Source organism: Girardinichthys multiradiatus, chromosome 22, assembly GCF_021462225.1.
Source record: "Girardinichthys multiradiatus isolate DD_20200921_A chromosome 22, DD_fGirMul_XY1, whole genome shotgun sequence".
NCBI lineage: Eukaryota > Metazoa > Chordata > Actinopteri > Cyprinodontiformes > Goodeidae > Girardinichthys > Girardinichthys multiradiatus.
The window spans coordinates 28,453,926-28,481,853 of record NC_061814.1 but is presented as its reverse complement, the minus strand read 5'-3'; the positions used below and the strand labels follow the sequence as shown (position 1 = coordinate 28,481,853).

Genomic DNA, 27,928 nt, shown 5'->3' with positions numbered 1-27,928 from the left:
AACGTGAAAAGTTCCAGTTTTCCATAAATTTGATGTTATCACTCTCACAGTATGAGAGTGTGGGAGTGATAACACCAAATATAACGTACCTGCTCTTCCTTCGCACCTGAGACCTTGTACCACTATTGAGTCACATGATAACGGAAGGGAATAATGGCTAATTGGGCACAATTTGTTTTACTTTGGGGTGTACTCACTTTTGTTGCCAGCGGTTTATACATTATGGGCTGTATGTTGAGTTATTTTGAGGGGACAGCAAATTTACACTGTTATACAAGCTGTAGATGGACTACTTTGCATCGTATTGAAGTGTCAAATCTTCAGTGTTGTCCCATGACTCTAAGATATAATACAATTTTTAGAAAATATGAGCGGTGTTTTCACTTTTATGAGATACTGTATATTTTTTATATTTACTTTCTTTCTATGAAACCAAATTATGATTTTTTTTTTTCATGTGCTTGGGACTATTCCAGTATATTCCCAAACTGTGATGTTCCCGCCTGTAAGCATCGCTCTTGGTTTGGTGTTTTTGCCGAGATGTGCAGAGCTACACTTTTTCCAAACATATGTACAATGAAATAAAAAAAGGAATCCATTTTGGTCTTATCAGACCAGAGTATGTTCTCTTTGGTTTACATTTGCTTGTCCAAATCTTCTGCATCTAACTTTAAACAAGCTTTAACATCAGTGGAGGTCTTTCGATTTATTGTTGAGCATATTTTGTCAAAATATGTTTGAGAAAAAGTACTATCCAATTTTTGTCTTTACCACTGTAGTATCTCAGGCAACAAAGCATGCCAACAACTTACAATTTATAATTTTTTTTAACTCATACCTTATTTCAAAAATAAAAATACTCAGAGTAGTTATTCAGCAAATTTTTTCTAACTACAATTAAATTAAGCATTAGGTCCCACAAAACCGCTATTATTGATGTGTTGCTGTAAAGCAACACATATACAAAATCTATTTTAAAAAATGGTATTGCGCAACATGCAGCCTTGTTTGTGCTTTGTTACATTTACTCTGCTGTAATTGGAAACAATGTGAAATGTATGTATTACGTATTATAAAAATCAAAGCAAATAAAAGTTACTCTCAGACTAAGTTATTCTGGATTTACTTTTGAACATTTAGCTTACATTAAAAGACATTGGGGGCTGCATGGTGTCTCAGTTAGTAACACTCTTGCCTTGCAGCAAGAAGGTCCTCGGTTCGACTCCCGGCCAGGGGTCTTTCTGCAAGGAGTTTGCATGTTCAGCCATGCATGCTTGGGTTTTCTATAGGCACCCCGGCTGCCTCCCACAGTCCAAAAACATGACTGTTAGGTTAACTGGTCTCTCTCAATCGCCCTTAGGTGTGAATGGGTGTATGCATGGTTGTTTGCCGTGTGTGTCTCTGTGTTGCCCTGCGATGGACTGGCGACCTGTCCAGGGTGTCCCTTCGTCTCTTGCCCATAGACTGAACATTGGCACCAGCTCCCCCACGACCCTGTATGGAAGACGCACGTATAAAAAATGGATGGATGGATAAAAGACAATGAGTTTCACATAAAGTTACATTCAAAAAAACATAGGACAGCATATCTTTTGAGGTACATTGCAATCTTTAGTCAAAAAACTTTTCTTAGCATTGTGAAACAGCTGCCAGCCTCAGAGATAACTTTATCAATATCTTCCTTAGGGTGACCTGAGATGCTTCATAGACCTTTTCAGTTAGCAAAAAGTAGATTGGATTGTTGTGTGTTGAACATAACATCCTCAATGTTACCCACAACAATTTTAGGTAGAAAGCCTGCATGTGTGTTTTGTGAAATTAAACGTCTATTGTAAAAGCACTTTGAGTGCTCACTAAGACAAGAATAGCTGTCTCTAAATGCAGTCCATTTTTGTATTATGTGACTGTATGAAAACAGAAAATGGAAGATTTATTTTTATAACCTATTATTTCTCTGAAATTAATCCACTGACTGCTTTACAGTCGTGGTTCAGTATAGCCAATTTCCGTATGGGATAGCTCACAAAATGCTTAATTACCGAGATATGTGGGTTTCTGACTCTGTCATTGTGGGGAGAGGCTCGTGCAAGAACAGGAGAAATAGAGAATCCCCTGAACAACTTAATCCCTGACATAATCCGTAACTTTAATTTAGTCAAATTCATGTTCACACAAATAAAGCCACACAGAAAGCGGGGCAGTTTGAATCAGCATTACTCAACGGGAGACGGAGCATGTGTAAAAGTGCAGTAAATGTAATTTCTTTTATGTTGCCGCTGCAGATGTCCTTCACGCTGATGTCTCTTCTTTTGTGTCCCATGGCTTTAAAAAAAAAGCAGACAAACCCAGTGCCGAATGCTATACTGTTCTTCTTTTCCTACAGACAGAAATTGAAAGTATTGTGCGCCTTTGGTGCCGCATCTGGCATAACATTTTATTGGCATGTTAACAGCAATTGTGACTTGATTTTAAACGGGAAATGACTTTTGTATATATTATGGTAGAGCTTTATTTTAAACAGCAAGTTAAAAAAGGATTAGAGAAAATTAGATTGTGATAAAAAAGAAACAAAAGTACTTTGAATGCTTCCAAATCCCTTTTAATGAGCATGATCCAACACTTAAAATGAGAAAACGATAGCTTACTATACTGCTCTGGCACACTCTGTGGCCTCACATCATTTTCAACTTGCGCTGTTTGGTCTGTTGAGATTATTATTCCTGCTCTCATGAATAAACCATTTAACAGAATATTATGTGAAGTTGCTTTCTTCTAGATATGTTCGCATAGAAGAGAAGTGAAAAGAATATGATGAAGTCTTACGTGTTTTACCCACCATCCTTGAATCACAAACAATATTTCAAATGTGGAGACATTATCAAACTATTACGGTTTATCTGAAAAGATACGGAAGAAGTACTTTCTCCTTTGATGTTTTGTTTTTCATCTTTTGATGTTTCAAATTATATAATTTAAAAAATGGAAAGCTCTGTAGGGTTTTTTCTCATTCAATCAATATTCAGAATTGACTGTGTTAGAAAAACCTTCATTTTGCACCTTTTGTGGCATTCCATTGTGGACTCTGTTGGGGTTTTTGGATCATTATGTTGTTTTAAAATTCATGTCCTTTGCGCTTTCATCTTTTTTTCACAGATAGCACACTGTTTGAGAGATGTGTATTTAACTTTATCTCTTGTTTGCTGCAAGATAAACTCACAGTACATTCAGCCCAAACCCCCTTTCCAGCTGCTCAACTGTTTGTGAACCATGTCTAGCTAATCTTTTTTTAACCTTGCAAAATGAAGCAGTTTTCTCTCAAACTGCAATGAAGACCTGTGCAAGGAAGAGTTCTGTTTAGAAATAAGGGTATTTATGAAGCTGAATATGAGTTCTGAGAGGATCTGTAAGATTTAGTTATCTCAGTGATTTTACCACTGGCTCAACATGCTTTCTGTTTCACTGTGTTTCTCTATTAGGGAAACCCAATGCTACCATGAACTTTGTGTAACACATAGCTGTTTACCTAGTGGAAATATGTTATTAACTGAATTTGACTGAACTACTTTAAAATCATGATCAAATTGAATTGGATTAATTGAATTCAATTTTTTGTTTATATGATTGAATTATATGAATTGGACCTGTTTTCTTTTAATGTACCTAAGATTATATTTGTTGTGAATTGTTGGTTTAACATTAATCTCACTTTAAACTGAACTGATCTGGCTAGTCCTTTCATGAGATATAGGTGATTACTAAGAGGCACCGCAAACTATGTAATTAATGAAGCAAATACATTTTATTTAAATAGCACCTTTCACTGGTACATAACGTATTTTGGTGCAGATGGTGAAGAGGTGTGTAGGAGAGCTTACTGGAGATGTGGTTGCTCTGTAGCTCCACTGCAGTCTGTGGACACCTGGGGGCCCTGACATCTGTTCAGTTGTTACTGAACTAAAATCAAACCTGAGGAGTGTTACAAATATTTCTCAGAAAGCTAGTTTACAATTCATATGAATCAAATTACAAAGGATTAATTTAGTCAAGAACAGCATAAAACAATTTCATATTTTAAAAAAATAACCATTTTGCGGGCCTAGTCCTTTGTTAGGCTTTTAAAAATTAAATATTGAAAACTACAACTATAAATCAGCAATGAAATAGAAAATATGACAGAAACACACACACACACACACACATACACACACAATCGATACAAAATAATTACAGCCTAAGATAATACATAGAAGGAAGAAAAATATTGACCAGTGAATACTTTGTGAGGTGTGAAATATTTGTCTTTGTTTAAGCTATTGTTTCACCTGATTGTTAAAAAAACAAAAATCAATTAACTTTTTATTACTGTTTGCAAACTATTCCAAATCTAAGGTCTAATTCAAAAGATGAATGTCCGCTCTGTTTGGTTATGAATTTTTTTTTTTTTTTTATCTCCTGAATAAGGCTGCTAACACATTGAAAAGTCAGTTTTATAAAGGAAAGATGTTTTCCTTCTATGTTTCAGATGATTCAAACAAATTTGAATACCAGACATTCAGAGGTGCTGGTGTGCTTCACATTATGTTCCTGCTGCATAACCCATTTGTGCTTGAGCTGGAGGTTGGAAACTAATGGCCGAGCATTCTCCTTTAGGATTTTCTGCAAGAAAGCAAATTTAAATGCTCCATCAACTACAGCAAGTCTCTCCGATTTAGAAGGAGCAGAGCAGCTTCAGATAATTCCATTTCCATGTCAGACTGCTGGTATGATGTTCTTTTTCTGAAATGCTGTAACAGGACACGCAGTTTCCAAAACATTTCTTTTTTGTCTCGTCGGTCCACAGAACGTTTTTCTAATAGATGTTTTTGGTCAAGATGTTTTTGGTGGGCAGCGGTTTTAACCTTAAAATGGATGCCATTTTTGCCCAGTCTCTTTGTTATTGTTGATTCATGAACACTGACCTTGACTGAGGCAAGTGAGCCTTGCAGTTTAGATGTTGTTCCAGGTTCTTTGGTTACCTACTGAATCGTCAATGACATGTTGCAGTAATTTTGGTTGGCCAAGCACTCCCGGTGGTTCACCACTGCTCCAGGTTTTTTGGCTTTGCGGATAATGGCCTTCACTTTGGTTTTCTTGATCCCTAAAGCCTTAGAAATAATTGTGTAGCCGTTTTCAGACTGATAGATGTCATTGACATTATTTCTCATTGGTTCTTCACCTTTAGATCAATGCTTGATCGTTGCATTCTGAGATCTTCCAGGCTTCTTCTTCTTGTTAGACAGGTTCTATTTGAGTGATTTCTTGATTCTATGAGTCTGGCAGTAATCAGCCCTGGATTTGGCTAGTTAATCTGAATCAAAAAGTGTGGTTATTTACAATTAAGTCATGATTTAACAAGAGAGGAAATTACTTTTTCGAATAGGGCCATGTTGTTTTGGCTAGCTTTCGTTTAATAAATAAATCAGTATTTGAAAACTGCTATTTCTATTTTTTGTGCTAACTTTGTCTGAAATATTTAAGCTTGGAGAAAAGCAAAAATGGAAGAAAACTGTGAGGGGGCAAATACAGTTTCGCAACACAGTATATGTCAAATAAAAAAAGGAATATCCAGCATGCGGTAATACTGAGAAAAGGTAACTGTTGCATATTGGCACCATTGTCAGATTTTCAGTTGGTGTATTTAGCTGTCTTAAGCCGAACCTGAATGAGTGTTCTCAGTCTGCATCCTCTGGGCCTCTCCTCAGTCCTTTGAAGCACTGGCCAAGCTTCATGAGATTTTAATGATAAATCACTGATTGAAATCTTACAGAGTGTTTAGTTTTAGTTAAAAAAAAAAAAAAACTTCATAATACTGTTTTTATGGGCAGCTACTCAGATATTTAAATATTTGTGTTCAGTAAAGTGTAAATTCAGTGAGAGGGATTTCAGCTCACCATAGTCTCACCACTGTCTCTATTGTTTTCTTCTCTAAAATATTTGCACAAATAGCTTACAGTTTCCATCATGTATTACATTTTCTTTGATAAATCATTTGTCATTTTTTGTTCTAAGTGGGATAATAAAGCTTGTAAAAATGTATCCTTACAGCTCAAATAAATACTATTTCTCCTTTATGGGTGTAATAACTTTATTACACTGTAAAATGTATGAAGTTCTTGCTAATTGAAAATAATAAAGAAACAAAAAGTTTAGAAAGGATGTGAAGTTGGCATTTTAAGGTTTAGTAGCGCCTCTAACCAAGTTTCTACCTATTCCATGAGGAAAGAAGTCAACTAGGCACTCACCTCACCTCATAAAACTTAATTACTCATAGCGCATAGTCGTAACTGAAGCATTTCTGTAGAGTTTATTAACACTCAGCCACCAGACAGTGAAAAGAAACAGTCCTTTTAAAGTGGGTTTTATGAGTAAATCAATGGAAATTGGAAAAATCCAACAATAGGATTGTGAAAATAGATCTCAGCCGTTTTCCTGGTTTAAACCATAAAAAGCTACCAGTAGAACTTCATGATTCTGATAGGATGTAAACACTTCACAGTTTATGGAGCTGAAAAACACACTAATTACAAGATGTTCAAAAACTACAACAACCAAATGCCTACTATAAGGTTTACCAGCGGAAGTTTATTATTAAAAAATAAATCTGAATTTTAGTTTGAGTATGTTCTTTTTTTTAATCAAAATTGCCAGTGGCACAATTGTCTGTACTCCTGTTGGTAATACAGTCTGCTTTTTCCAAAACAGCAGCATACAGTTTTCTCCTCATTTCCCAAGGCTGGACCTAACAGGGAGAGGAAACTTTGGTCACTCCTCTCTTCACAGTCTCTCTAAATCATCCAGAGTTCAGGATCCTCTGTTATGTACCTGGTCTTCAGCTCTCCTTAAGAGGTTTTATATTAGATTTAGGTCTGGGAATTGTAATGGTCGTTGAAGAAGGTTTTTTTTTTGTCAGGTGAACCATTTCTCTGTTGATTTGCCCATATTTTTTGAATCAGTATCCTGCTAAAAGACTCAGAAATGACTCAATCATTTTCCTACTTTCCTTGATTTACTGCATTCTGACAAGAACATTTGGAATAGAAACTGGTCCACTGCATCCTCCACTTTAATTAACAGCGCACATGAAGTGAGTTTGTACATATTTATTCTTTGTCTTATACACCTGGAGTGATTATTGACAAAAGCTACATTTTGGACCAAAGCAGACAGTCCCAGTGGAGTTTAACAAGCTCACCCCTGCACTTTTGTGCATTTTCTTACCTTAATTATTGTCATATTACTGTGTGTGGTTGCAAGATAAATATGGGTCCTCATCTATTCTTGTGGCAAGGACTCAAAGACATTATCTTCTTTTTCTCTTCCTCTTTAAACCTGACGGAAAAAGAAAGTCATGGATTACCAGTTTAAAGTTCCTAAAAACTTTAGTCAGCAACTTGCTAATGTAATGTAGAAATAAAGAAAATGCTTCAGTTACATTTATGTCTATAAACAGATTTCTACAAGTACCTACAATTATTCCGCTGGTGAGTTTATTAGAAAACAACCTTTTCTTTATTGTGGCTTTTTTTTCCCACTATATAAATATACTCAAATTAATAGTTGGATTTGTCTATTATTTTTTAGGGTGAGATTATTCTACTGCAACGAAGGATGATGTATTTTAACACTTTTTACACTTCTTTACCAAGAATCCATATGTCTGTATCTGTATCTTTAAACAATTGAGATCCAGTTTGAACTTTAGAAATTGCTCACTGGGCTTTAAAGTGAGGCAAGTTCCTTCACTAACTTTAATCAATAATTGCTGTTGGGTATTACAGATGGAAAGGTGTAACTTTACACCTTTACACCATGCGGCTCAGTATGATTTGTTTCATATATCCATCTTTACATAGTTGCGCTGGACAGGAACGAGGAGAGTTGTCCACTTTGATATCTACTTCTTCTGTTGCAGGGTTACGAAGATGGTTATGATGCAGAATATGAAGATGAGAGTTACGAAGCATATGATGAAAACTACAGCACTCAGTCAAAGAGGTGATTTTTACACGCATAGTTGACACATGCAGCTGCATAAACACAGCACCCTGCACAAGTTTCGGGACCATTTCTAAAGATGTGTACAAAATTAAATATGTGGTATGGAATCTTGGCAACCCCAAAAATCTATTTTCCTCCCAGTTCTCTTATTAGGGAGCTTTGGAGATTTCTTTTTTTTTTTTACGTTTTCTGGCAATCCCCCTCACTGTTTGATGGAAATGTAATCTTAATAAAAACAATTATTTCTTAGCATGGGATTTTATTTTTTACTCCATTGAATAAATTTATTCATTTAAAGGCTATGTTTTTCTAAATATATCCATCTGAGGTTTTGCTACTAAAGATCATTTTATTTCAAGGCTTTTAGCAGGGGTGCTAATAATTGTGAAGGGCCCTGTAGTTCAGCTGAATGTCAACACCATATCTCTTAAAAAATGTGTAAGACATGACACAAAGTAGCAAAACTTCATATACAGAAGCTGTGGCATCCACCTCCAGTGGCCATTAAAGCACATTACTGAGCAACAGGAGGGGCTCAAACATACCAGTAAATCTCATTTCCTCACTGGAGCACCAAATGTGTATTAACCCACAGATGTGAATAGTCCTAAACAAATGCTTTATTTACACCTCTTCAGGCAAGTTTCTAAACATTACAGAGTCCATCTGTTGTAGGATTAATGAGCTGTCCCACGGAGTAAAAACTACACATGTATGTGCTAATTTTAAAGGTCGGCAACTTCAGAAGAAAACTCTGCATTCACGGCTGAGTGATACTGACAGTGTAGATAAGAAGTAATATAGAGGATGACTATTTTTAAACTAATTGTGAAATAGTTGATTTCTAAAATACTAATTTATATACTGTGGCTTGCAAAAGTCTTAATACACGAGGAATTTACTTACAGTTCATCAAGTTACATCAACCTTTAATGTGTTTTATTAGTTTTTTCATGTGATAAATCAACAGAAAATGGGGCATAGTTTTGAAGTGGAATGAAAATGATTCATGGCTTTCTTTTAGTTTTCAACACCCTTTACTCTAATACCACAAAATAAAATCCAACACAACTACCAGCCTGCAGAAGTCACCTAAGTAGTAAATACAGTAAATAGAGAATAGAAGTTTAAAGCAGGGTTAGGTTACAAATCAAGCTCTAACGATCTCTTGAATTACTGTTGAATCATCATTTGAAATGGAAAGAGTACGTCACACAAACTAAATGCAAAACACTATGTGTGAACATCACCACTGTAAAACATAGTAGTGGCAGCATCCCTCTGCCGGAATTTATTACTTTAACAGGAACAAGGAAACTGGTCAGAGTTGGAGGAAAGATGTACAGGTCCTTCTCAAAATATTAGCATATTGTGATAAAGTTCATTATTTTCCATAATGTCATGATGAAAATTTAACATTCATATATTTTAGATTCATTGCACACTAACTGAAATATTTCAGGTCTTTTATTGTCTTAATATGGATGATTTTGGCATACAGCTCATGAAAACCCAAAATTCCTATCTCACAAAATTAGCATATCATTAAAAGGGTCTCTAAACGAGCTATGAACCTAATCATCTGAATCAACGAGTTAACTCTAAACACCCGCAAAAGATTCCTGAGGCCTTTAAAACTCCCAGCCTGGTTCATCACTCAAAACCCCAATCATGGGTAAGACTGCCGACCTGACTGCTGTCCAGAAGGCCACTATTGACACCCTCAAGCAAGAGGGTAAGACACAGAAAGAAATTTCTGAACGAATAGGCTGTTCCCAGAGTGCTGTATCAAGGCACCTCAGTGGGAAGTCTGTGGGAAGGAAAAGGTGTGGGAGAAAACGCTGCACAACGAAAAGAGGTGACCGGATCCTGAGGAAGATTGCAGAGAAGGGCCGATTCCAGACCTTGGGGGACCTGCGGAAGCAGTGGACTGAGTCTGGAGTAGAAACATCCAGAGCCACCGTGCACAGGCGTGTGCAGGAAATAGGCTACAGGTGCCGCATTCCCCAGGTCAAGCCACTTTTGAACCAGAAACAGCGGCAGAAGCGCCTGACCTGGGCTACAGAGAAGCAGCACTGGACTGTTGCTCAGTGGTCCAAAGTACTTTTTTCGGATGAACGCAAATTCTGCATGTCATTCGGAAATCAAGGTGCCAGAGTCTGGAGGAAGACTGGGGAGAAGGAAATGCCAAAATGCCAGAAGTCCAGTGTCAAGTACCCACAGTCAGTGATGGTCTGGGGTGCCGTGTCAGCTGCTGGTGTTGGTCCACTGTGTTTTATCAAGGACAGGGTCAATGCAGCTAGCTATCAGGAGATTTTGGAGCACTTCATGCTTCCATCTGCTGAAAAGCTTTATGGAGATGAAGATTTCATTTTTCAGCACGACCTGGCACCTGCTCACAGTGCCAAAACCACTGGTAAATGGTTTACTGACCATGGTATCACTGTGCTCAATTGGCCTGCCAACTCTCCTGACCTGAACCCCATAGAGAATCTGTGGGATATTGTGAAGAGAACGTTGAGAGACTCAAGACCCAACACTCTGGATGAGCTAAAGGCCGCTATCGAAGCATCCTGGGCCTCCATAAGACCTCAGCAGTGCCACAGGCTGATTGCCTCCATGCCACGCCGCATTGAAGCAGTCATTTCTGCAAAAGGATTCCCGACCAAGTATTGATTGCATAACTGTACATGATTATTTGAAGGTTGACGTTTTTTGTATTAAAAACACTTTTCTTTTATTGGTCGGATGAAATATGCTAATTTTGTGAGATAGGAATTTTGGGTTTTCATGAGCTGTATGCCACAATCATCCGTATTAAGACAATAAAAGACCTGAAATATTTCAGTTAGTGTGCAATGAATCTAAAATATATGAATGTTAAATTTTCACCATGACATTATGGAAAATAATGAACTTTATCACGATATACTAATATTTTGAGAAGGACCTGTAATAGAGACTGGTGCAGAGATTCATCTTCCAACAGAGAATGGCACTAAAGGTTCAATCGTAGTTACAATCCCAGCATAGTCGTGTTGGAATCGTTCACTGAAAATCCAGACCTAAATCTAATTGAGAATCTGTGCTGCACTCCACCCAACCTGAGTTTGAGCAAGCTTGCAAAGAAATAAAATTGAAAAATGTCAGTCTAGATGTATAAAGCCAATTAAGACATAGCCTAAACGAACTGCACAGATAATTGCAGCAAAAGGTAGTTCTACAGAGGACTGACTCAGAGGGGTTGAATACAAAAGCACATACCAGTTTTTAGATAAAACAAAAAAAAATGAAAAAAGACATTTTCTTCAACTTCACAACTATGCAATACTTGCGTTGGTCTATCCCATGTCCAACTCAGTTTGCCCTGAGGTGTAATTATATTTGCCCTAATGACTTTTAGAGCTGGCCCGCTCAATAAAATACTTTAAAGTTGTTGAATCCTGACAAATCAGGAGACAGTTCAAGTGGCATGAATACATTTGTACACAACATATGTATATTTCTTATTTTTGTTTATTCCTTGTGCATTAGTTGTAAATTAATGTATAGCCTTAAATCTGAGTGATGTTTTTTTGTTTTGTTTTTATAGCATTTCAGAATATTATGAATATGGACATGGAACCAGTGATGAATCGTACAACAGCTATGGTAAGTGTGGCTCATTTGGTCCAAAAAGGAACTTTGTTTTAATGAGCTATACTTGTGATTCAAAGGAGGCACCTTCACCCTTTTTCTTATGACAAGCATCTTTCATTTGGAAAAAGTGTAAAATAAGCACCTTATCAAATCAAAAAAAGAGGTTGATTATTTGATTAACCCATCAATAAAAACGATTTTACAACTAGAAGGTTGATTAATTAAGTCCTTTATCAAGCAAAACCGTCTCACTGTGAAGCTCACTCTTAGATTTATCAAGACCAATTGAAAATTAAAATGCAAGTGAGCAGCTGTCCTCAGCACTCTTTTAGAAAAATCTTGTATGTGTCAGGCCTGGTAATGTCTCTGGCATCAGCACAGTTTTTCCTGCCGAAAAGAAGGTAAAAAAAGCAATTGTAATTTTCCACGATTACTTCAGTTAATTACCTGTATTCACAGGCACAGTGCAGGATTTTACAAACATCCTGGCAGTTCATGCAGTCTGAGCAGCTGCTACACTGTTATTAAAAACAACCAAGATACAAAGAGAAAAGCCCTGCAGCCCACTTCCTAACCCAGGGAGCTTCTCCTCTACGTATAGCCCCTCCTACGATACCTGACTGCAAGCTGCATTTAACTAAAACTGTGAATGTGCCAGTTGAAGCTCACGAGGCCACAAGCTGTTTTTTTCCCCTTTTGGGTGTTTTGCCCTCAACGGATTTTTTCCATAGAGCTGTTCCTAACCTCTGCTGTGTGCACATGAATCACTCTTGGATGCTTCTGCAAACTACCTGATCTTTAGGCTTTTTTAAGTCTAAAGTCGCTTATTTCCAGAGTAAGATATTTGAAACTGCAACAAGAAAAGCTTTATTTTAAAGGGCATATCTCATCATATTTTAGGGCCAGAAAACCTAAAAATCTTCAAAGTATTAATAAAATAAATAAATCACATTCAACCCGTCCACTGGTTTTCAAAGCAGAGAAGTAATTTTAAAACATACTTTTCTGGAACAAAAAAGGCCTTTAGAGCTCCACCCCCTCCCCAAAACAGCAAGGCACTAACTACCATGTGTGGATGATGACATTGTGTTTGTAACAGCCAGGGGCGGAGCCAGGGGGTTGCCAGGGGTGGCCATGGCCGCCATAAGCCAATCTTCGGCCTACCCCTGCAGCCACTCCAAGTGATTTGTTGTTTCCATGGGGACATAATTCACCAGGAGAGCTCCCCTCTGGAACAAGCAGGTCCCCTCTAAAACAGATGGCAGCATCTCAACCACTAACCACTGATCTCAACCACTAACACAATTGTAATGGAAGAAGTGGTTTTGGTTCACGTTCACAAGATAATTAAAGGCAGCAACTACAAAAGGACTTCATGGAGCACGGTGCAATTTCTCTGTCATTTTCCTCTGCTGCAAAAGAGGTCAGACTCTGAGTTAAGTCAAAAAGGCAACAACATTTATTTTATATAAAAAGTTTCCCATCTTAATTTAAAATAAAATAAAAACGAAAATGGCCGGTTTCACTAATGTTCACTAATGTGTTTTGTGCACTGCACATGGCTGCAATTGTGAAAGGGCAATGTGTTATGTATGTATGCTTGTTAGCTCATAAACAGCCTCTGAACTAACATTTCTGAAAGGGACCTATTTTTTCTCCGTTTTCTTTGAAAGAGAAATAATGTGCCAAAGTTATGTGCTCCATTATTATTTTTTTATTCAAGGTGTTTTCCATAAAAGCTATAATCAGTCTCATGCTGTCACTTCAGAAGAAATAAATGTAGTTTTATTATAAGTTGAATTAAAGTGAATTATTCACATTGATGATATACTAGCATGAAAGATGACTTGTTGGAACTAGTTTTTGTGCATTTTTGTTATCAGTTATCGGGAGAAGCCAAAGTTAGTTATGAGTCTCTCTGTGAGAGGGAGCGACCACCACTGCTCAAACCACAAAAAGAAGGGCACACAAGTGGCGTAGCAGTAGAGTGTGTGGTGAATTAGGGGCAGATTGGGCTCACAAGTGCTTTTAAATCCCTCTATAGGGTGCCAGTCTTCACTTTATGAATTCAAATCTGAGCGGGAAACATTACTAACAATACTTTTGTCTTAGAGGACTATCTGGATATGAACTGATGTCTGAGTTTGCTGTTTCAAATGTAACATCATATCATCAATTTCAGACAACTTCTGGCCGCCTTTTTTATCTGATTTGCACTTGCTTTCTTTTTCTCTCATGCTTTGTTATATTTTTTGATTTTGGACATGGAACTGAATTTGACCTTATTTCAGCTAAAAACCTGAACACTGTTAGAAAATAAAAGATTTAAAAATAAAAAAAATAAGCCCTTTAAATATAGAAAAATATTTTGAATTCCAGTTGCAAGGTCTTCTGAAATCAGCAGTAAACTGGTTTTCATTGCCTTTTTGCAGGTTCATTTATTTTCAGCACAATGAATTAACCACTGGGGTGTTGAGGTCAGACCAAAGCAAAACCAAGCAGCCGATAATTTGATTTTCTGCCTCATAAACACTTTTATTTGGAAACAGCGCAATGTGCCATGCAGCAAAGGTGGCCGACATTATGTAATTTGCCTTTAAGGAAGGACTCGCTGACAGTCTAATCTCAGTATTTGTCCAGTAGAAGAAAAAAATGCTTATGACAGTAATTTCCTGTTGTGAGAGAACCATGTATTTCCACGGATATAATCTGCTGCCTTAAATTTATTTTCCTTGCTGAAACTCTGTATGAGAGCATAGAGTACAATACATGTGCGCACCGCTTGTTTTGTGAGATTTAGTTTTCTTCTGGACAAAACTGAATGTGGTATATTTCCACAATGTTTTACAGAAGAAGAGTGGACAAGCCCCAGACCTGTTCTCAAAGCTCCAGCTTTACACTTGACAAGAGGAGGCTACAGAAAACATCCGTATGGTAGATACTGAAGGTGCTCCAGATTTGTGACCTCCACTACTCTTTTGAAATCTTTTTTTTCAACTTTATAAAAAAAAATGTTGTAACATTGCCTATTCCATCTTCATATTTTAATAAATAATAATAAAAAGACATGATTAATAATAATATTATGTGTTAAATAAATTATACACTATTAAGTCTCTTTTTTTAACATTAAACATAATCATCCATGTGCAAGATGGTTGTTCTTTAAAGTAGCTCTTTAAACTATTCCCTATTGCAGCAATTTCCAAATTTTGACAGACTTGTTCTTACAGAGTATGTATGCCATTCTGAGAGATTGGTTTCCATTTATTGGCTTCATTGGAGTTGTTATTAAAGGTTCACAAGTAAATCCCTACACTTTTCACCGAATTAGAGTCATGCAGTCAGTGTATAAGTGGTGATTTCAACCTCCTACGCTTTAGTAGGCTGTTGTTTTTGTTCTGCCCCTGTGTCAGCATAATTAAAATGGTCAGAAACGTGAGTCAAAGAGCAAAACCTCATCACATTAGGCTTTTTTATTTAGAGGCTGTGAAAAATCCCATTTTCTCCTTTCATTTGTTCCAAGAGTGATACAAATAAAACAAGCAGTTGTGAAAAGATATAACACTGAAAGATAATTGAAGATATTGTTATGTGAACTAAAGGTACTGGTATCACCTGTTTCACTAGAACATAAGGTGTTGCTCTCTTTTATTATGCCCTAATGTTACTGTCCAATTGGAAACAACTTCTGGGCTCACATTCACATTCAGTGATATTTATGTAAGGAAAATAAACTGTGTTTGCTCAAAATATTTCTAAAAGGCTTTCATAACATTTGAAGAAAACATCAAAAACAGCCTGATAATGCATGTCTGTGTCAATATGCTAGCTATCTATTTTGTAATTACCTGACAATAAACACTGCAGCTGCACCTCCACTTTCTGACCTCTTTATTACTTTCTACTAGACTTTGTAAGTCAGCTATAATATCCATGCAGTGCGAGCGGCCATCTGCTTTCATGTTATTGCTTTCAGGGTGAAATTTTCCAAATGGACAGTAACCATGCAATTCCAGAAAAGAAAGAAGTGATCTGTGTAAACTGTTGCAGCTTTAACCACAGCATCCCCACTTGAAAGTAGTAAACAGTGGAGTGTTTTGTTCCCACCAGTCTTAACTGAAAACAAGCAGATTAATTCTTTAGACCACAGCAATTATTTGACACATAACTGATTGTTGAACAATTTGGCTGAATCTATCCATCTGTTCTGAGACCTTTGCCTATATTTTCTATTTGCATGCCTGTTTCTTCTCCATGCTTGTTTTTCTGTACATGCTCCATGTCCCGTTCTCCTTATGCCATCTGTAAGCTTCCTTATTATTTTAAAATAAATCATCAATCCACTCATCCTATGTTCCTGTCTGCTCTTGGGTCCCACTCCAAACCTCAACTTGACACATTCCCTTTCAGTTGTAGGAATTTTCATTATTTGTACTTATCTAGCAGTTTAGGGATGTACCTAATTTGTCACAAACGTTTGCACTTTTACTTTATCTTTGTTTTATGATTTATTTGGTGATATCTATTCTGTTTGATTTTCTACACCTGTTGTTAGATTTAAATAAGTTTAGAAAAGTCAGATAATTTAAACAATAAACTCTATAATTGACATAAGTAGCAATGCACAAAATATCCAATCGCAGTAGTAATTACAATATTACAACAATGGATGTCTTGAATGCAGTATTTGGAACACTATACAATTTTAAGTACCATGCAGTGAAACTCCTCTCTCATCATATATTTCGCTAAGATGAGCTTTCAATAACCTTTATTCCCTTAACCAATATAGATCTTAGTTGCCAAGTTCAGGAAGCTCAGGGAGAGTCATGGTGATGCTAATAGTGAAGAAAGAAAGAGAAAGAGAGTACAAAGTACAGGAGGTTAATCATATTAGTCCTAAACTGAACTTTTTTTTACTATCACTGTATGACATCAGTTGACACTGATTCATTTTACAGAAGCAATATGCCTATATATGTCATATAAAATGTATTCGAGACTGCAAGACACTTTATCATAAAAATAAATATTTTTAATTCATCAAAAAATGTAATACATTGTAACAAGGAATATTTCCCCTTATATTGCAAAAATGATGTGAAAATCATTTGGCTTGACAATGCCAAATAAAAGGGCAAAGACTTTTCCATTATTAATCAAACTGAAGAATTTACCACAAGTTAACATGTTTTCCAATGTAAAATAAGCTTTATGGTGTGTCTAAGTAAAATGTCCCACATACTTTGTTTAGCTTTGTCTAAATAAAACTAAATTATACATTCTATAATTATCATCATTCCTTTGACTCATATATCATCAAAACACTTTAATGAAAGTTTGTTACAGTAAAAAAAAACAAATTAAAACAAATTTGGGGAAAATGTGTCCCCTAAAGAATAAAGCAGACATGCAGCTTTCTTGTTCATTTCAGTGGGTTTGTTTTAAAAATGTTATCACGGTAACAAACCAGCAGGTAACTACACGTTGCTTTTAAAAGACATAAAGTGAAAGACTGCTTTAAAGCTTCAAATGAAAACCAATCTTTCAAGAATCAAAGACCTGAATGTAAAGTGTCCTAATGATCTAAACATTTCTTTAAAAACTTGTTTAATATTGTGAGCTCTAAATATTTAAATAACCAGGTCCCCCCTTGCAATTTAAAGCATTAGCCTACAGTAACTGATATGAGAGATAAAAGTTACTCCTGGTTATATTGTGATTTATGGAGAACATTGAAAAACACTTCCTATTGTTGGATCGAAAGCATTCACCACAGTGTGTAATCCATAAAGTGTGCTATGTTCTGTGTGTATTCTGCATTTGTACATAAAGCATTTAATAAAAATAATTTAAACCTCAATCCAGAGTGGAAGACTTAATAACTAGGTGATAATCAAGCTGTAAATTATTTTTCTTCGTTTCTGTTTTTACTAATTTACTTATTTTGTGTAGTTTGCTTTCAGACATCAGCTAAAATGTTCATTAAAGAAAACTCTCCAACTTGCCCAAAATGAATATTTGATCTCTACTTAAAACTAATTAATGTCTTCTTGCAATCCATTTTCTGAAGTGTTACATCATAAACAGATATTGATTCACACTGACTTTCTTATGGAGTATTATAGAGGTAAGAGCTCCTCTTATATATATCATAATAATGCCTTAAATATGCTCGGCTAATTAAAAGATACATATACTGATACTCTGTTTGTATGTCATGTAGGGGAAACAACCCAACCTCAGTTGCTACCTGCAACATCTCAGTGTCTCTGCTAAACTACTTCTGTTTCTGCATTTCTTTCATGCAATTTCTGCATTTTCTAAACCTCACTGCCCATGTCTGTCACGCCATTTGAATTCTTTTTTGTGATTAGTACACCTGAAGCCTGACTCTGATTAAAGACTGTAGATGATGGGACTAAAAGGAAGACTAAACACTAAACAGGTAACCCTAATGCCAATCCTAATTAAACCATCAACTGCTAACTTTCACTTAAAAAAAGTAAACCGTTTTAACACCAAGATTAATCTCCCTTGATACCTCTAACCACACACATAAGCGTTCAGCTAAACTACTATAAATGAAATATTAAATTAAATTAAAAGGCTCTAAAATAATGTTGGGCAAGCTAACCATCACTCCTGAGAAATACAATTTGTCATTAAATGTCTTTTTTGTTAACCTTGAATTGGTTTACTTTTTTTCTCAATGATGCAATGGAATGATTGTGGTCAGTAAATTGTACACTCTTTACTCTGCATGCAGGCCGTTAGTCTGGGATGCTATATAAGATTTATACGTACTTTATACCAATGAGGTGTTCTTTCTTGTAGATAATGAAAAACACTATAGTGTGTTGTCATCAAAGCAGAGAGGAATACATCAGGTGAGTAAGTGGAAAAATATGCACATCACATTTTCACAACTGTCTCTATTTATGCATTTGAAATTACAACCTGTTAAAAACTCCTCTTAAGTGTTATGAACTGCAGATAATTTGCTAGTACTGTGTAATTAAAAATTCTAATCTCTTGTAAGTGACTGTGGGGGACTTTCCAAGCTCTGTATTTCCTTTCGAGCATCGTTAAGCAAAGGTTTTCAAGTCTTACCACAGATTATGAAATCTACTTTGTTCTGGCCTTTAATTTGGGCTATTCAAACACAAGGACACACTTTGATTTTATCCATTCTATTGTAGCTTTGGCTGCATGTTTAGAGTCTTTGTCCTGCTGGAAGGTAACCTCCACCGTACCGTCAAGTCTTTAACAGGTTTTCTTCCAGGATTGCCTAGTATTTAGCTCTATCCATTGACCTGTCAACTCTAACCTGCTTCCTTTTTTTGGTGCTGGAAAAAGTTAACTCCAGGGCATGATACTGCCACAACCATAGTGTGTTCATGGTGATGTGCAGTGTAAATTATCTGTCACGCAGGATGTTTTGCATGTAGACCAAAAAGGTTTAGTCTGGTCTCATCTAATCAGAAAACCTTCTTCCACATTTGCCTGGGACTTGTGTAGATGTATAAGGGAATTTTTATGGCTTTTAACAATGGCTTTCCTACTGTCAGTTCTCCATTTATTCCATTCTCCATTTATTATTCAGGTGACTCTGAAGGGGTAAGTTCCAGTGGATTTTATTTAGGGGTAACCGAGTGAAAGGGCTCAATATCTAGGCCACACTTTTTAGATTTTACTTGTAAAAAAACAGAAAGAAGTGTAGACTTTTAGTTTCACATAAAAATTTTGGACTACTCTATCACATGAAATACATTTAAGTAATGTGAGAAATTTGAAAAAGTTCATGGGATACTGAAACTTATAGAAAGCAATATAAATTTAACATTAAAAAGAGATAATAAAGGATAAACATTCAATAATTTTCAAAAGAAACTAATCAATTAGGGAATGTGAAATTTTACTAAACTCCAGTGAAGCGGGACCAAGAACGAGAATTCTGAGTAATGGCTTTTTATTCATACATGATGAGAATTATTAGGGGGAAATGTCTCGATTCCCATTTGAAAAAACACCAGTTCACAAAAGTATCATATAACCTTAAAGAGAACCCCATGAATTCACTTTCTATTGCTCCCTTTAGCTCATCCCTACTTCTTTTTTTGTTCTTTAAGGACCCGTTGTTGGATCTTTGTTTTCCACATTTATGTGTGCCGTTTTCTCTCTAAATATTGTCAGGTCAATCTGCAAATACAGTAAAGTGTAATCCCTGAAGCCACATACCTGCTGATCCATTCATAATTCACTCTGCTTTATAAACCTTGATCCAAATGACTAGCCTACTCCTTTTAAAAAATGTATCCAAGGCCAAACGCCTAAATTTCACTGTTGTGCTGATAATGCATAACAGGATTTATGAGCGAAGCACCAGAGCAAAGGATGCAGCATCAGTCTTAATATCAGTTTTATTTTGTTGGGAAATTTTCCTTGAAACGGTGTAGTTAGTTATGACTGCTCCATATATGACATTTGTGACAGGTTGATAAGGCTATGCACATCAGAATATTAGAAGTGCAGGCCTTTACCAAAAACAGTAATGTTACAAATTTGAAACTGCTCACAATACAGAAAGATTTTAACAAAGTACCGAATTACTAAAGACCTAAAAATAAACAAATAGGTGCACACAAAATGCTCAACTGCAAGATCAAAGTATGATGCAGATATTTAATGTTTTTTTTTGCTCTAAGCTCTTTGTTTCTGTCAAATTTTAGAAAATGTAACCTTAGAATAGAATAGAATACAATACAATAGAATAGAATAGAAATATCCTTTATTGTCCCACAATAAGGAAATTTGTTTACAAGAGTTCCGTAAAGAAAAAAAAATTACAAAATTAAAAATAAATACAGTAGAATTGGTAACAAAAAGCACACTCAGATTAAATAAAATGTGTAATTGAGTAAGGTAATGTAAAAATTTACAAAAAGCGCACAATGTTTATAAAAAATTGAAAAACTGTGCAATTAACAGCAGGGATGTAAACATGTATTGAGTTAGTTGGGAGGAGTGATAGTTATAAAGGCTTAACAGCTGCTGGGAGGAAGGATCTGCGATAACACTCCTTTGTGAACCTAGGATGCATCAGTCTGCTACTGAAGGAGCTCTCCAGTTCTGCAACAGCTTCATGCATGGGGTGGGAGACATTGTCCAACAGTGATGTTATTTTTGCTACAGTCCTTCTGTCTCCAGCCACCTCCCTGTGTCCAGGAGGCATCCTAGGACAGAGCTGGCTTTCCTGATAGGTTTATCTTACCGCTTCCTCTTAGCTGTAGACAGGCTGCTGTTCCAACATACTACACCATAGAAGTTGGCTGATGCTACCAAAGTGTCAAAAAAGGTTTTAAGTAGCGCCGCCTGCTCCTTAGCAAGTAGAGTTTGGTCGGCACCTTTAGATAAAACTCTGTTCACTCCAGCACTTTCTCTATAAAAACAGTATCTTTGAAAAATTTGAAAACCTTGGCTTGCCTTGTTACTGCAAATGTCTTATGCATATTGTTTTAACCAGTGACTTTTTGTAAATTTGTGGTTCATCTAGGGCACACAGAAAACACCTGGATCAAGATGGAAGATTTCCTTCACACATTTTCATCTTCATCAGAAGAGAAAGTTCTTGAGTAGGTATTAATTGTTTTTTAAAGCATCTTCAAACAATGACCTACTGCCTTTTATTGATTTGGAAAAGAACAGAAGAAGAACTTGTTTGAATTCTTCTGTAAGCTTGATTAAGATTTAACGGGAGGTCTCTATAGTTTGTCCCTGAATGCATCATATGTTTCAAGGTTGTTTTCACTTGGAAATAGCTGTGTGTAACAGTACAACAATGAGCTATTTATTCGATAAATAAAACAAGCAAAGAAACAAAAAAACACACTCAAAAGGAAAACAAAGGAGCTTGGCACAAAAGACAACACAAATAGGCTGGATGTTTGTCATTTATAGAGAATTGTTTTTCAAATCGTTTACTAATTGCTGTAAAAATAAGACAAAATGATTTAATTGCACCGCCTCTTGCCCATAGACTGCTGGAGGTAGGCACCAGCTTCCCCGCGACCCACTATGGAATAAGCGGTAGAAAATTACTGACTGATGACTGACTGATTTAATTGCATATACTAAATACTTATATGATTCCTATGTGACTTGTTCCTTAAAGCTACAGCTAAAACTTAATTTGCTCCTGTGATTTGGAAGTGGCCCATGCGTCAGGGGACTATGCATGCCAGAAACACTGTCTGCTTCATTATCATTACAAGCATGCTTTCAACTGCAAAAATATCAACAGTTTTCCATCACTGTCCATGGACTTTTATAAACTGCATGCCAAAGATAAAACTCCTCTTAGATACAAATAACAAATTAGTTTTGTCACAAAAAAAACCTACATTTTATTTTGCACGAAGAATTCATTCTAAGGTTCTTACAGTCTATGGAGCTGGCATTACATCTCTTTGCTATCAATCCACGCATGGAGTCGGCAGTGATTGTTGTCCATTAGGCAGGCCTGGCCAGCAGCCTCTGGCACAATAAAACACTGGCAGCTGTTTGTTTTGTTCCCTTGCCAAGTCTGTCACCTCTGGAAATGTTGTTTAGAAGCCACACAAACCTTAGCAAATATGCACACTGATCTATTTAATAATGCTCCCTTGTTACTTGTTTGTTTCTGTGAAGACGAAACTAGGCTCTGTTAATGTCAATCTGTGTTTTTAATTAGACAGAGAAAGAAACAGGCTGCAAGGGGAAATCCAATGTGAGACATGATGGAAAAAAGTGAGGGATGACCTGCAGGTAAGGCTGGAATCTTATTTAAAATTGTGTATGTTATTTTGTCAAAAGGGCCAACCATTTTCTGTTTTGTTTGACCTGATTTAATCATGATCATGTCCAAAATGTACGATTATGCTTTATTATTAAGCAACAGAAAAAAATGAGTATAGCCAAATGTGTATTGTTACAGAAATTTGAGTTTTTTTAGGTAATAAAACCACCATGCATTTAGCCAATTTTAATAATTAGTTTCATTGTTGGAAGATGTATGAGATAGGAAATCTGTGGACCTGAAGACTCCAATTTTTTCATTTTTTATTAAATTTTGTAGGTTTGTAGAAACTGTTTGCGTGTCTAGGGTCTAGATTTTATGCAACCATGACCATTAAACTGGTTTGAACACTGGAACCAATAGATTTGGTTTGGTAAGCACATACTTTTGGCGATATAGTGCATTTTAAGTTGAGTTCCCCTCCGAGTTAGCAACCTATTTCCATTGGGATCGAGAATTGGGACCATGAAGACATCCAATACCTGTGCTGGAGGAGAGAACATGGCTTTCTATCCTTGGAGTGACCCATGTCGATTGAACAGCTGCTGTGTTGAGACCCGACTGTCATTCAAGCTTAGAGGCTGGTGCTGGAACTGCACGTCAACAGTGACCCTGGCTGAAAGCTTAGTCAGCAGTGAGTGAGCAAAAAGATACAGTATCTTTTATTTTGCTTATTTGGATGTCCAAAGTGTAGGTACTGCAAGGAACATTACTGTACATGTCGTGTAGCTGATGAGTTAATATGAAATTAAAGGGTATTATTTTTGTTTGTTTTGAGAATCTAGACTGCATTTTAACAAAACTGTACAAACCATTAAGCACAAAATTATTCATACCCCTGCGAGAATTGGATTTAAAATAATTTTTATTCAACCACAACGTTTTCTTCTGAAATGAAATTTAACACTATTCTCCCAACAGATAGTAACACAATGACAATAAGAAACATTATCAGTTTTTATTTACATTTTCTAAAAAATTGTAAACAATTATTTTTCTTTGATGATTAGTTTCAAGTCTTTGAGTTTGAAAGGCCTCCTTACCATTACCCTTATCTTAAGCTCCATCCACAGATTCTATATTTAATTTAGGTCAGGGTAACTCCAAAGTGTTAATATCAGTTTCATTCAGAAAAAAACATATGGGTGAAAATAAAATATTACTTTAAACCGAAATCTGACAAGTATATGAATAACTATAGGCTTAACTGTACATAATAAAAAGTTTTTCTTTTTTAGTTTTTATAGGCTATACTTTGTCAGGATAGTGGGTTTGTGTTTGGTTGAGTGAGGAGCCCACAGAAGCCAGGTGCCACTCATGCAAGAATCTCCACCAACTATAATAGTCGAATATTCATTATGTGACCATTGTGTCAATTTTATTAATGTTTTCTGTAAATCATCCCGAAAAAGAACATAATCTAACAACACAAAATATTTTCTTGTTTTTCTATGTAAATTCTTCTGTGGAGTACTTATAATGACATGTCCTCTGAAAGTAAAGTGAAAATAAATATGTATGATTGGTAATAAACCTTCCACAGTTTGAGCTAATACCACCACATTCTGTGGTCATGTAATACCATCTGCTCATGGATTCAGACTGACTGGGAGAGACCGAGACATCCTCAATGTGCAGCACTATGTACACGCCAGTTCTGCTAAGCGACTGCAAACAAATAAAAAAATGCCTGCCAAGTACTATGCTGAATCTCTTATTTTCTTTTATAATTGCACCCTTTTTGTTTATAACAACACAATAAAAGCTTGTTTGGAAGGTCTAGGTGAGAGTGAGGAGCTTTATCTTACCTCTATATCAATTTCAAGGACGAGCTGATTGTCTCGGGCTAAAAGCTGCATCTCCATACAAAAATGTCACCCTGGATGTTGTACGCTTGTTGACAGATTATAACCGGGGGATCCGCAAAGAGACATCGAGTCTATCGAGGGGAATAACTGAGATGCAGTTGATGCACACCCAGCTCAAATGTCAGACCTAAGGCTTAAACTGCTACAAACCAAGGACACGAGTGTTATTTATCATACTCAGCAAAGGCAATTTGGACAGATTGTTACATTGTTGCTTTTTTCATATATATTTCAAACCATTATTATAAAAATACTAAAAGAAATGGCCTGATATATATATATTTTCGCCATTTTCCGCTGGTACCACCCCAACTAATTATGTAACATGCTAATACAACTGAGATGTACTAATTTAATGTATTATACTTTAAGCACTCTACAAAGTGCATGAACAGGGTGGACTTAATTTGTGACTTGTGCAGAACTGAACCAGGTGCTGTGTTCTCAAATTTCCCTCGATCACTTGCCGCAGTGTACCTCCTTGTTTATGTTTCAATTTATAATCTACCATGTGTCATATTTACTGCTTAAGGCCTGTAGACACTCAGCAAGAACCAAGACATGTGTTTTCCCTCCCTTAGCTGCAAGAGAAGATTGATGTCATTCTTTAATTGCTGCACTAGTTTTGGAGTTCATGTGGTTTGCTTCTCAACACATCATCTGGGCAGAACTTGGTTCTTTTGTGGTGTCCAATAACTGTTGTGTGATGGGTCAAAAATTTTAAGTGGGCATGATTAATGTGGTTAATGTGCAAAAGGGGAAACACTGACATTCCTGTTTTTCCACTGCTGCAGAAATCCCAGGAGTTCTGCCCTTGAGTTTCTTGTGAAGTAGAATTAACTTTGTTTTTGCCACATCAAGAAAACAAACTTGTTTCTTGCTTTTTGGGGAGTATGTGCATGCCTCTTGACTTGATTTTTTGTTATTTCTTCTTTCCCACTGCTGTTGGTAGGAATGATGGTAATGGTTTAAGCTGTACTACAACTCCAGTCATGGTGGGGCTGGTGTGTCCCACCCAGTTAGGACCCATCATCAGTCCTTCAGCCTGGCCATCATTCTTTCCTGTTGTGGCGAAAGATGCAGCAGTTTTTCAGATCCCAGCAGGATATATAGCTGGTACATGAAAATCCAATTTGGCAACTCCAGTCCATCCTGGGCCTCTCCACAAACTGATTCCACCTGTTTTTATTCCTAAATTATTTTGAAATCTATGCCGTATCTTCACATATAGCTAATGGGTTTTGCTGAATCTGTGAATACAGATAAACATAACTGAGCGCATTGGCCTCAGTTAGCAATGCTGTGTTCAGTAAACTAACTGTGATGTCTTGGGGTGATACACATTGAATGTGGAAGTTGGTTTGGTTTTAAAACAGTATAGTTAAACCTGTTAGATAACAATTTGACATTTTGTTTTATAGATGGCAAATTATGTCTTTGTATTTGTCTATCATATGTTTGACTGATTTTATATCATAGGTTGACCAATAAGGGTTTGAGAAAAGTGTTTTTTTCAAAAAGGTTCACACAAAAAACAATTTACATTACCATTTTTCACATCCTGCAACATACTTTATTATTTTTAAAAGAAGAGAGCTAATTTGGCTGCTAAGAGTTTTGGGTGCACACATTTCAGCAAGAATTCCAAAATACTACATTTCCAAGACTGTCAAACTGTTTCTGTAAATATTTGCAGTGAATATTAAGCTGGCACGTGCCTTTCTGTTCAAGACTTATGTTTATTTCCTCTCTGTTTGTCTTACAGGCATACTTTGTAGAAGATGGGCTGAACACCAGGTGGACTATAAAACATGTCTGATTGTGCTGGGCTTGGACCATTAAATATCTTTTGGCTTTAACGTTTTTATTTCAACTAAAATCTACAGAGTTTTGTTAATGATATTTGCAGCTTAGAAAGACACATTTCTTTGTTTTAAGAAAACTGTAACTTTATTATAACAACAGACTTGGCAGGCCCAAGCGCTTAGTGAGGGTCTGCTGGGAATGTCTGATGGAGCCCTCGACCAGGGATGTATTCAACTTCCACCTCCGGGAGAGCTTTGACCAGATTCCGGGGGAGGTTGGAGACATAGAGTCCGAGTGGACCATGTTCTCCACATCTATTGTCGATGCTGCTGCCCGTAGCTGTGGCCGTAAGGTCTGCGGTGCCTGTCGTAGTGGCGATCCCTGAAGCCCAGTGGTGGACACCAGCAGTAAGGGACGCTGTCTTATCGGCTATGGTTGGCTTCTGGAACTCCTGAGGTGGCTAATGGGTACTGTAAGGCCATGCATGCCGTGGCCCAGGCTGTGGCAGAGGCAAAACCTCGGGCCTGGGAGGAGTTCAGTGAGGCCATGGAGAAGGTCTACCGGATGGCCTCGAAGTGATTCTGGCAAACTGTCCAGCACCTCAGGAGGGGGAAGCAGTGGTTTGCCAACACTGTTTACAGTGGGGGTGGGGAGCTGCTGACCTCAACTGGGTACATTATCGGGTGGTGGAAGGAGTACTTTGAGGATATTCTCAATCCTGCCGTCACGCATTCCCTGGTGGAAGCAGAGGCCGGGGACTCTTTCATCACCCAGGCTGAAGTCACTGAGGTTGTTAAAAAGCTCCATGGTGGCAGGGCTTCAGGGATGGATGAGATACGCCCAGTCTTTGGATTTTTTGGGGCTGTCATGGTTGACACACCTCTTCAACATTGCGTGGCGGTCAGGGACAGTGCCTCTGGACTGGCAGACCGAGGTGGTGGTCCTTCTTCATAAGAAGGGTGACCGGAAGGTGTGTTCCAACTACAGGGGGATCACACTCCTCAGTCTCCCTGGTAAGGCCTATGCCAGAGTATTGGAGAGGAGAGTCCGGCCGATAGTCGAACCTTAGCTTCAGGAGGAGCAGTGGGGTTTTCGTCCCGGCCGTGGAACACCTGACCAGCTCTATACCCTCTGCAGGGTACTCGAGGGTTCATGGGAGCTTGCCCAACCGGTCCACATGTGTTTTGTGGTCCTGCTGGCCCCTTCTAGCCAAGACCTACAACATGTGCTGGGGTGGTTCGCAGCCGAGTGTGAAGGGGCTGGGATGAATATCAGCTATTCCAGGTCCGAGGCCATGGTTCTCAACCAGAAAAGGGTGGCTGGTCCTCTTCAGGTTGGAGGGGAGTTCCTGCCTCAAGTGGAGGAGTTCATGTATCCAGGGGTCTTGTTCACGAGTAAGGGGACAATGGAGCAGGAGATCGACAGACAGATCGGTGCAGCTGTCGCAGTAATGGGGACACTGTGCTGGTCCGTTGTGGTAAAGAGAGAGCTGAGCCCAAAAGTGAAGCTCTCGATTTACCAGTCAGTCTATGCTCCTACCCTCTCCAATGGCCATGAACTTTGGGTCATGACCGAAAGAACAAGATCCACGCTACAAGCGGCTGAAATGAGCTTCCTCCGTAGGCTGCCCAGGCATTCCCTTAGAGATAGGGTAAGGAGCTCGGCCATCTGGGAAGAGGCCGGAGTAGAGCCGCTGCTCCTCCACATCTAGAGGAACCAGTTGAGGTGGCCTGGGCAT

The 27,928-nt window shown here is 37.3% G+C and overlaps 1 protein-coding gene across 2 annotated transcripts in view; it reads left to right on the top strand.

The window, feature by feature from the left end:
- Nucleotides 1-26,465, top strand: part of khdrbs2 (KH domain containing, RNA binding, signal transduction associated 2) — a 132,391-nt gene extending 105,926 nt beyond the window's left edge. The window contains exons 7-13 of one of the 2 annotated variants that reach the window (XR_007035886.1): nt 7,952-8,034; nt 11,630-11,688; nt 14,527-14,623; nt 18,517-18,569; nt 21,236-21,314; nt 22,412-22,485; nt 26,150-26,465. Coding sequence is in view for 1 of the 2 variants with exons in the window: in XM_047350679.1 (XP_047206635.1) it covers nt 7,952-8,034; nt 11,630-11,688; nt 14,527-14,621 (237 nt within the window). In the remaining variant the exon portion in view is untranslated. Of the gene's footprint in view, nt 1-7,951; nt 8,035-11,629; nt 11,689-14,526; nt 17,543-18,516; nt 18,570-21,235; nt 21,315-22,411; nt 22,486-26,149 lie in introns of those variants that run through there. The other variant, XM_047350679.1, reaches the window with a different exon arrangement.
- The last annotated feature ends 1,463 nt before the right edge of the window (nt 26,466-27,928 follow it).